Raw genomic sequence first — 11783 nt, 5'->3', positions numbered from 1 at the left:
TAATGTCTTCTCTAGGACGTTATTACAAAACTACTATATCTTATAATAATAAAATTTACATTTTTGAGTTTAATAATATGTAATAAAAGTGAGGTCCACAGTGATGAATGAAAGTTTGTCTGGAAGTGAATAAGAAGATACGAAGGTGTAGCTGTTCGTTTCATGGCTAACCTCTCTCGCACCATACCCATGTCGTTTTATGACTCTCTATTGGGTCCACCGACTTGTAAACTTTTTTCTCTTTCAATTCATCTTTTTTTTATTTTCCTCCAAATTTATCATTTAAATCAAGAAAATAAAATGAAAATAAAAACTATAGTGTTGTGTTATCATATCTGCATGACACCAAATCAAAGAGTGTTCAAAATCTGTCATTTAAAACAAAAGAAACTGTAGTATCATCAACAATTTCATTCAGAAACTGAAATCTAATGCCCCATGGGGTTTGATATTAACCTTTTTTCTGTTCTTTCTTATTAGTTTCGCTTCATCGTCGTCGTTTTTCTTCTGTTTTCGTTGCTGTTTAATTAGGGTTTGAGTTCAAGAAACTTGAATTTGCATGTGGGGCTGTGTTTGTTTGTTTGTTTGTTTGTTGAGTATAAATTGGTTTGCGCAGAGTGAATTAATTAGAACAAGAAGCTGAAGAACAAGAAATTTACTGGTAGTTGAATTGAAAAAAAAATGGCTACTTCTTCTTCATCAGTACCGTTCTTCGGAATTAGAGACGAAGATCAAAATCCGATGAAACAACAACATTCTTCGACACCAACTTCATCTTCAGCTCAAGCTCAAGCTCAACCGGCGCAGAAGAAACGAAGAAACCAACCCGGTACACCAAGCAAGTATCACCAACAATTTTATCTAATAATAGCAATTCAGATCTTTCAAATTCTAGTTTTTTCTTCGTTTTAAATGATTTTTTTTATGTTTTTTGCAATGGTTTGTAGTTTTGTAAATTTGGTGGATTTGTTTATGTAATAATTTATGGTTTGTCATTTTTCAAAACAGATCCAGACGCAGAGGTGATAGCACTATCTCCCAAGACCCTAATGGCAACAAACAGGTTCATTTGTGAGGTATGCAACAAAGGGTTTCAAAGGGAGCAAAATCTACAGCTACACAGAAGAGGACATAATTTGCCTTGGAAGCTTAAGCAGAAGACTACAAAAGAAGTGCGGAGGAAGGTTTATTTATGCCCCGAGCCCACTTGTGTTCACCATGAGCCTTCTAGGGCTCTCGGCGACCTCACCGGAATCAAGAAACATTACTCAAGAAAACACGGCGAGAAAAAATGGAAGTGCGAGAAGTGTTCGAAGCGTTATGCTGTTCAATCGGATTGGAAAGCTCACTCGAAAACTTGTGGCACTCGTGAATATAGATGTGACTGTGGTACTCTTTTCTCAAGGTAATTTTAAAATCTTCAAATTAAATTTTATATCTTCTTCTTCTTCTTGATCAATTCTTGTTTTTCTTTAATAGTTTATACCATTGTTGTTGCTACTGTTTGTTTTTAGGGTTGATAAAGATTCCACCAAATTATAAAATTTTCTTGTTTTTTTTTTAAGATGGTGAAAGAAGGCAGAAAACATGTTCGTTCGCACGTGAATAATCTCTGGAAACTGCCATGGTGTTAAGGGTTTTTTTTAAGAGTTAAAATCTTTTATTTAACCTCGGTACCAACGCCCTTGTTTTTGGTGTTGGAGTGTTCATTTTTTTTCTTTCTATTCACGTGTTGCTATGCAAATTTACCATGTTTGTTTGTTCTCTTATGAGTTGTCTAGTTATGAATCAGTTTCTTGACAACGTAGGCCCTAATTAACCAAACTTCTTCTCTTTCTTTCTTGATTTTCTTGATTCTTCTTCTCTCTGGCCATGGCTGCAGTTCTTGAGGTCTGGTATAACGGTAAGAGAGTGAATCGTTTGACTAGGGTTTTCAAGAAAGTGAAAATGTGGGCTTTTTTTAGTTTAGTTTCTAGTTTTGGAACAATTTCTATTATGGAAATCAATGCATCTGTGTAGTACTGATGAGGATTCAGGATCACTATCTTGCATTTAAGTTAAGTTTATTGTGGGAAAAAGATACAAATTCTTGATTTAGACTTGTTTGATTGACTGCTTTTCATGATGTTGAATACATTCTCTAGTTGCATTTAATGAGATACCAGTTCTTGAATTGGTATACTTTTACTATTTCATGAATTAATTCCATGGTGAAATTAATTCATTATTTTCCTTCACCTACCCTCCATTATTATGTTTTAAATCTTGTGTAGAAAAAATAATACTTCAAATTCTAATTTCTTTGTTTTCACATTCTTTTTTAGTCTTATTTCTTCTCTTTCACTCATTCTACTACAGAAAAAAATTGTGACATTTTAGAGAGAGCCATATTTTCACATGCATATTCATTGAGACCTAAGATGGGACATGTCAAAACGGCAGATATGTAGGCTAAATACGGATTGAATTATCTTCTTATGGATTTACATGTCTATTGTTCATGAATTTGATCATTATATTCATCAATTGTCTCTATTATTTGGACTATATATGTTGTGGGATCATACTTATACAGTGTCTATAGGACATCACATGTGCCTTATAATTGACATATATTATTCTTACAATTTCTAATTCTTTTTTCAAATTTTCAAATTTGAATATTTTCAAACGGTCTAATTTTTCTATTCATTGATAATTTTCTGATTGATTTTTTCTTTAATAGGCGTGACAGTTTTATCACTCATAGAGCCTTTTGCGATGCATTGGCGCAAGAGAGTGCTAGAAATCCTGCATCTACATTGAACACAATTGGCAGCCATTTGTATGGAAGTAGTAGCAACATGAGCTTAGGTTTATCTCAAGTGGGTACGCAGCTTTCTTCAATGCAAGACCAATCTACTGATATTCTACGCCTCGGAGGAGCCGGCCGGACCGGACAATTCGATCATCTCCTTCCTCCATCAATGGGTGGCGGTTCAGCATCGTTTCGACCCCCACCGCCTCCACAGCCGCCACAGTCTATGCCCTCACCTGCTTTTTTCATGCAAGAACCGAATCAGAATTACCATGATGAACACCAACTCCAAAACAAACCGTTTCATCATGGATTAATGCAATTCGCTGATCTCCATAGCGCGGCGAGCCCTAATCCACCCGGTTCGAATATGTTCAACCTCAGCTTCCTCTCAAATAGTAGCACCACAAGCAGCAATATTACGAATAGCAACAACTCGAACAACAATCTATTAATGTCGAACCATTTCGCCAACCAAAATGGCGCCACCGCGGGCGGCGGAGATGGTTCGAGTATGTTTTCAATGGGTGATCATCATCATCATCAAATGAACTCAGGTCACGTACCATCTCTTTTTACATCATCAGTTCAAAATGAGAATATAGTACCGCACATGTCAGCAACTGCACTACTTCAAAAAGCTGCACAAATGGGCTCTACTTCAAGTACTAACAGTGCATCACTGCTACGAAGCTTCGGTAGCTCATCGTCATCAAGCGGAATGAAGTCAGCAGCCGCCGCAGCGGCGGCGGCAAACTACGGTGGAATGTTCAATGAAGCGGATCAAAACAATCTTCATGACCTAATGAACTCATATGCTGGAAACTCTTCAATTTTCGGACATGGACAAGAAAACCCTTATAATGGTGGCAATTTAGAAGAACCAAAAATGCACCAGGGTTTGAACGTGAGCATGGGCGGGTCTGATAGACTGACCCGAGACTTTCTTGGAGTGGGTCAAATAGTTCGAAGTATGAGCGGCGGGTTTTCACAAAGAGACAAACAGCAACAGCCACCGCAACAGCAGCAGCAACATGGCATAGACATGGGTGGTTCTTCATTGGAATCAGAGAGAAATATGGCGGCTGCAGCGGCGACGGCGGCGCCAACAGGTGGATCTTTTGTAGGAAGTGGAGGTTTTCAGTGAGGAAAAGAAACAAAAAGGATAAATCGGCGGTGGAGGTGGAAAAAAGATGAGAAAAAGTACTGGTACGTAAAAATAAAGAATCTTATTTAGCTATTATTATATTTAAATGACGCTTTAAATGATTATATATGATTGATTAAAAAGTAAAAAATGATGATTTCGTTGGTAAATGTGCTTTCTTGAACGTTTTTCACTGTTCATTTTGAGTTCTTGATTTTTGAAGTAATTTTTTTTTATAAAAATAGGATTGATTGGGTGTTTGTGTCTGACATAGTTTGTTTGAATGGGGACATTATTGAAAGTGGTACATTACATATGGGTGTTGTTGTTTCTTTTGTTGTCTTTTTGTTTTTATTTCTTTTTTCTTGTTTTTACCTTTTAACTCTCACCTTTATCTATTTGCATATGCATACGTATTTTTCTCTGCCAGAGTCACGAGTCTTCATCTTCTGTATGCATCATTTTAACCAATTCTAATTTAAATTGATGAGCTTTTAAATCATTTAAGTTTGATTTAACAAACTTTACTAGTTCAAACGAATATTTTGATATTTTTTTTATTATAACATGAAAGTGAGATATCTAATCTCAAATTCTCATATCGAATTACAATGTGTTGGTTATTTATGTGATATTAATTCGGGATTTTTTTTATTTAATTTAGGTGATGGTTCGGAGAGGAAAATTAAAGATATTGATATAGGGAGGATTTTTGGGTAAAAATTATTAAAAATATTAAATTTTAACCTAATTTCAAAAAAATGTTCGAGATTGATATGAACAGTAGAACAGCACTCGAATTTGATTTAATTCTGGTTACTAGATTTTGAAAAGGGTACTCGATTTCAATTTATTTCTTTAAGATTACTGAATTTCTTAAAAATTAAAATATTGATGTAGGATAGTAAATATTAGGAGTTATTAAATTTTGGTCTAATTTTAATAGAGCATTTAAATTTAATTTATTTTTTAAGATTACATGGTCAGTTGGTATTTTAATGTGACCGAAAAAAACTGATGCGGAACCGGAATACGAGTGTGACATGGACATTTTACTTATTAAGAGGTGATGCGATGCATTTTCTGGTTCCAATCAGTTTTTTTTTACCAGAATTCAATAAAATATCAACTGAAGATTAACTTAATTAAAATAATTAATCTCTCGATTATCTTTTTAGGTTAAAATTCATAACACTTAATGTTTTTTACCTGCAAGATTTTTAGTTTCTCATTTGAAGATGGCAGAAATTTGTACAACTTCCTAACAGACAGGACATTAAAAACCCCACCTTCATGAAATAAAAACTACTAGGAGGGAGTAGGGGTGTAACCGAGTCGAGTACTGAGAAGATTGAGATTGACTCGTTTAATTTCGAGTCGAGTTTCGAGTTAATTTATCGAGTATTTATCGAGTTTGTCGAAAGCTCGCGAGCTTAACGAGCTTAATCGAGTCTTATTATTATTTAATAAATTTCAATAAAATTTCAATAAATTTCAATAAAAAATAAAAATTTAATAAAAATTTAAATACTATATTTCTTTTTATATATAAATAAATTTATATTACCTATTTTATGCATATTTCTTAACGAAAGATATATGAATTAGATATTTATGGTTCAAAATTAAAATAACATCATGTCAAATTAGCATAGAAATATATAAACGAGCTTACTCGCGAGCTTTCGAGTCGAGTATCACTGAGATTGAGATTGACTCGTTTATTAAACGAGCTTTAAAAATTCGAGTTCGAGTAAGCTTTATCGAGTCGGGTTTCGAGTAGCTCGCCCTCAGTTACACCCCTAGGAGGGAGTAGTATATATGATTGAGAACACCAAACAATGAATCTTACTATGAAATACATCAATCTTTGACATAATTAATCGGAGAATAATTTATTTTATTTCTTGCTTGAATAATAATTTATTCTGCCACTGTTAGCTAGAAATTGTACACTAATCAAATATTGAATTTTTTTTTTAATTGCAGGCAAGACATGAATTTTCAATTGGAGACAGAATGTAGTAACTCAAAAATAGCCATGAAGTTTTTTTTATATCAGACGGCTGAAATTTTCTTTAAGCAATTTGTTCTTGTTGTTGATGATCAACTGTACTTAGGAGTTTGATCAAATTTAATATTTTGGATAGTGACTTTAGGTGCAGCCTGTTTTGGAATTCATATTTTTTGCTTTCTGTTGTTTTTATTTTTTTACCCTAGTTTGTTACAGTTATATAGAAACAAATTTCAGAAACTTTCACATATATGCTTTCTTAGATCACTATATAGAATTTATCATATTCTGTCATGTCATCAAGATTCCACATCCGTAAAGGTTTTTTAACAGCCAGAAATGGATATTTTTGAATTTTTGAATAATATCATGGAAATTTTAATTTTTTGGGTTTAGCAATTATAAAAATCATAATGGTATTTTTTTCTGGTTTTCATTCGTTTAGGCCCCAAAAATTGTAATTTCTTAAATTGCTTTGATAGTTTTTTTAATAGATTTTGGATTAGTTTAGGGTTTCTTAAATTTGGGATTTATATATGTCTTCAACTATATAGAAATAGTTTAAGAGTGAAAAAGGTATATTTATTTACCCAAAACTATGCCTTGTCCCTAAAAATATCATGATTTTAAAATTTTATTAGTTTGATTTATCATTTTTTTTGATCTTTCTAAAATATACACATAACTTGTATAGAGTTGACGTGGCGTAATATTTTATGACCATGTATATAAAATTTATGCTATTTGGGATATACAATATCTCGCTATACATCAGCTACAAACTAAACATGAACATATTTAATTAAAAAAACATGATATTTTTAACAACATTTAAAAAGATGATGGACCAAACTAACAAATTAAAATTATTGTATATTTCGCAACAAAGGTTTAGTTGTGGATAGACAAGCGCATTTTGTCTTTACGAATTAAATGAAAATTTCACAGAGCAAATTTTATTTAATTTCCGTATTTATGAAATTTGTAAATGTGATAAATATTAAATTTTATAAATATTCTTTAAATGAATATGTTTTTTTGGTGACGAGAGAAACTCCGGCGGAGGCCGACCATCCTTTAGAGAGAGCCTGACCACCAGGGTAAACTCTCGAAGAGGCTAATCTCGGCATCCCACCGTCCGAACCTTTCACTTAATACGGGTCCTTTTATCAATTCATCTACAAATGCTTTCAATAAATTCCATTTTGTGGGACATGAAATTTGAGTCTAAGTTTTTAAATTCCATACTTACTATTCACACTTGTTACCAATTGTGATTCAAAATATTATTAGAAAGTTGTAATATGATATTCATGCGCAAATCAATATACCAACAGATTTATTAAATTTCCGCCATCTCTCATACCAATTTTTAATATGTTCAATTTGTAACCATTATAAGGTTTCACATCTTTAGGAATTAATTGTTTTTTTGTTTCTTTTCATCAATCTTTTGATCTAAACAAAGGAAAATTTGAAGATAAGGATTTGCAGTATGTGCATTTGCTAAATTAAGGCATGTCCATTGGATTTTCTGCAACTTTTATAATATCTTCAAATTAAAAAAAAACATGGGATCATCAATCATGTCCTTTAAAATGAGATTTCCTTGGATCCTATAGCAAACATATAGGTCCTTAAGACCACCATTTTCAGACACAGAACTGAAGAAAAACATCAATTATTATAATTTGTTTATTGTACATGTGTGCTGTGTCGTGAACCCTAAGGCAGTCTGCAGAAGCTGCTTGAATGAATACAAGGAGATATACACTGTTTCTATTATTTGTCACCTTTTAATATATGTAATTTGTGTGGTTTTTTTTATCATATTTTTGTTCAATTAGCCTCTTGAAGATAATATTAGAAGCAAGATTTTGTATTGGTGAATGTACTGAGTAATGATTTGAATTTAATGAGAAGTCAGAATTTTCTGTCATAGAATGAGTACCAATAGTAATAATGATATTCATGGCCACAAAAAAGAAGTGTGATTATATATAGGATGTGGTTGAGATCATTCCAAAAATCTTAATACAATTTTGGGAATAAAATCAATTAACAAATTAAAAAAAGTATGATTAGATTAGAATTTATATAGATATATGTTTTTTTTGGGTGGGGATTTTTCCACTCCATAATTGATAACCACACTCCATATTCATATGGTTAGACGAATATAACCTTCACTTAATAATCATATAAATAGCCTATTGAAATATTCTTTTAATGTTATTTCATTCTAAAATGTTCCCTCATTTTTAATTGCAAACTACCTGATCAAGTGTCTTTTGAATTTTTAATTAAACCTACAAAATAGTGTAGATGGTAAACCAGATGGTGGTTATCCGATTAATTCTCCAATATTTAAGTCAGTCTATATTCAAGCAACGTATTTGTGTATTTAATGTAATTGTATTTGTAGGCATTACCTCATGATTTTATATAGTGTCTAATGATATGAGTTGGAATAGAAAAGTGATTTCTATTTAGTAGCATGTCATTGAATAGGAAAATGATTCCTTATTCGAAAAGAGTCCTATCTAAAAATATCTTCTTAAATAGGTTTATTTTCTCACATGAATATGTTTTCAATTATGAAAGTGATTCCTTATATCTGGTCTTCTAGATGTCATTCCATTTCCGTATAATTAGGTCTTCGGAGACGCGTTTTGAACTTGATCTCGGATCTTATCGAATACTAGCTAAGGGATTCAACCTTGCTGAGGATTCAGGCGAATCCTATCTTTTATTCTCTAGGCACGGCGAGGTCTCATGGACTCGGGTGCTGTTATCATTGGGCTTTCGCCTTGGGCGATTCCTTAGATTTACTCGGGTAAATGGATCTAGTATGACTCAGTTCCATTATATTTATGGTGGAATTCGATTTCCATCGTTAGCCTCCCGCAAGTGAGCTAAAATTCTGGTATTTACGCCTTGTCTGTTTTAGCTTCTATTGGAAGAATCGTTCTATCTTCTAGCGAGTCGTTTCACTTGTCATTTGAATCTTTTGGATTTTCTTTATTTTCACTTTTATGACACGTGTTTGCTTAGCGCCTTTAAATTTGTGCCATGTGGCCTCCTCGTACCGTCTGCATTTATTTGTTCTGTCTTCTAATAAATTCAATTCTGCTCCATTTCTTTGTTTTATTGATTTCTTTGATTTCTTCATCATCATCATCTTTTCTCTGCGATTTTTTTATAGTTGTTTGAATCTTTGTTGTTGATCTTTATCTTTGATTTCCTGTTTACTCAACTCTCAGATACATTCATAGCTTTTCTTGTATTTTTACAGGCATTCCATTTGTTATCATTTTTCTGGGTTTTCCGGGTTTTTCTGGGTTTTTCTTTGCATTTTTTTTCCTTTTCTACTTTTTCTTAGCTTTGATCTTCTTTTCTTTTTGAATTTCATTATTTGTTGTTAGTGTATTTTTTCTCCTTTAGATGTCGCCTAAGAAGAAGATGAGAGTTGAGTTCGCCGCTATGGCGAGTATAAAGTCATTTATGTCTGAGGAGGAACTTTCAATAATTTCCTGGAAATATAGTTTTCCCGCGGATTATGGGGTTTAGAGACCCGACTTTTGTATGAGAAAGTTTGGCTACCCTGGTTTGCCTGTAATTTTTGACGAGAAGCTTGTGGCTGGTCTTATGTTTCATTTAGATCCCTTCATTACCGAGTTTTGTAGTGATTTAAATATTTTCGTAGGAAAACTTCATCCCGGACCATCCAAATTATTACTTCTTTTGTATAGGCTTTGCCTCCGGGGGCAAACCCCTTCTAGGAATGTTTTTCACTATTTCGTTTCTTTATCCAGGAACGATGAAGCTTTAGTTTTCGCCAACGGTAGGAAAGGTCGGTCTTATATCAATTTGTCATGTCATGTAGAGTGGCGACATAAGTATTTTATTGTTTCTCATGAATTTTTCTTTTTTGCATTTTCCAAAGGATTTCTCACACGAGACAATAAATTCCCCTATTTCGCTTTTGAGTTTTCTCGAGTCTATCTTAACTTTAACTTGTCGTTTCATAGTATTTTTTAGTAAATAGCCAAGTTAGGTGTCGATGGCTACCTTTGGAGGATTCCTCGAAAGGCCTTGTTGGTATATCGTATGAATTTGTCGAATGTATTATTCTTGACTTATTCTTTTTTTTTTGTAGGATGTCTTTCTCATTGTAACACATGTAATTTAAAATGATTAGAATATGCCACGAGGTCAATTTGGAGTAATTAAAATATTAAAAATAATATTTTGAGGGTTCGAATATTAAAAAAAATATTCGAAAATATTAATTTTAATAGTCAAAAGATAGTGGTCCAGTTTGACTATTTAAAGATATCAAATTAAATCACGGAAAATGATTTAATGAATCAAAATTACTTAAATTTAGGCGTAAAATTAATTAATAAGTGTCCCTATAGGTGTATAGGAATTATGGGAATTTAAAATTTAAATTGGAAATTTGAATTTTAAAAAATGGATTTATCGGGACTAAATAAGAGTTTATAAATTAATATAAAATAATTTATAAGTCCCGAGCAACTAATTTTGGTGTCAATATTCACAAAATAAATTTAAGAAGCTATCGTCAAATTTTCATAAAATTTGGACGTAGTTTTTATATTCAGCGAGAATGATCTATACCCAATAAATCTTCCGAGATGTTTTATATTTTATGGAATTTTTGGGTAAAATTTTATAAAATTTGGACGTAGTGTATTTTATCAGTTTGGACTAAGCGGGATCTAGTTAACGTTAAATATTTTTAGAAAATAAAATATGTTGGATGCGAATAAAAATTATATTTTTATTCGTATTATATTTTATTTGATTTTTGGGTAAAATTTCGCGAAATTATGAATTTGTTTCCGCTTTATCTACGCACGATTGATTAAGAAATTGGATTAAATGCATGATTGATTTAATACCAATGATACTTTAGCCATTATGTATATATATTCATGACCATTTCACATTTTGAAGCAGAATCAGAGTCGTCTTCTTTTTGTTGTTGCTGCGACACTTTCAAAGATTTAAGGTTTCCGTTTATCGGCCGACTGCTCGATTCTAACTCAAATTTCTTTGAGAATTTGATAATCTTCGAGTTAATAATCGTTATTTTGAATTCGGTTATATATTAAACGGTTTATAATCGAATATATAACGTTAACCGTATTGAATGGATCGAATTCGTATCTGTTTATAGTTTAAGTTGCGGAATCGAGTAGAGTTGAGTGTCGTATTGATGTTTGGATTGGAATTTGGAGTCGGAAATAGGTCTGGTGGCCCGGAACCGAGAGAAAAGAGGCTGTTCATTAAAGGCAACTATTGCGAACGCACAAGGCAACTTGTGCGCACGCACAAGTCGGCCACTGTGAACGCACAATTGCCTGACTGTGCGAACGCACAGTGGGTTGGCCAATGGGACGATTTTTGAACATTTTACCTAAATTGGTTCGATTTGATCTGGTTCGATTTGATTCAGTTCGATTAATTTGGTTCAATTTGATCTGGTTCATTCTAATTGATCCGAAAAGAATTTAAATGGACTATTAAAACATGAGTTTGGACGTTTGAAAAATTATAGCGGATATAAAAAATAGAAATATTCGGATTATTAAAACATTACGGCGTTTTAATTACGTTATAGGTTATTTAAACCTATTTAAAGAAAAAGAGAAATAAAATGAAAAGTAATTGGTTTATTAAAACGTTACGACTCTTTGATTAATTTATTGATCAATTAATCGATATATGAAAAAGGGATTATAACTTATATCTAATAGAATTAGATATAATAAAAGAGTCGTTTATAGACGACAATT

At 32.4% G+C, this 11783-nt stretch overlaps 1 protein-coding gene across 3 annotated transcripts; it reads left to right on the top strand.

Annotated features, from left to right (window-relative positions):
* Positions 1–281: 281 nt before the first annotated feature.
* On the top strand, positions 282–6208 carry LOC126681254 (protein indeterminate-domain 5, chloroplastic). Of its 3 annotated transcripts, XM_050376750.2 has the most exons (5): positions 283–443; positions 617–838; positions 1009–1405; positions 2726–4006; positions 5934–6208. In XM_050376750.2, the coding sequence occupies exons 2-4, from the start codon at positions 682–684 to the stop codon at positions 3942–3944; spliced, it is 1773 nt and encodes a 590-aa protein (XP_050232707.1). In that variant the 5' UTR covers positions 283–443; positions 617–681; the 3' UTR covers positions 3945–4006; positions 5934–6208. The 3 variants fall into 3 exon arrangements, with proteins under 3 accessions (XP_050232708.1, XP_050232707.1, XP_050232706.1); XM_050376751.2 differs by having other exon boundaries at positions 282–829; XM_050376749.2 differs by having other exon boundaries at positions 283–838.
* Positions 6209–11783: the final 5575 nt, after the last annotated feature.

The sequence above is a fragment of the Mercurialis annua genome, linkage group LG5, assembly GCF_937616625.2.
Source record: "Mercurialis annua linkage group LG5, ddMerAnnu1.2, whole genome shotgun sequence".
Classification (NCBI taxonomy): Eukaryota; Viridiplantae; Streptophyta; class Magnoliopsida; order Malpighiales; family Euphorbiaceae; genus Mercurialis; species Mercurialis annua.
Note: the sequence above shows the minus strand (reverse complement) of the source record. Positions and strands in the feature narration are given on the sequence as shown.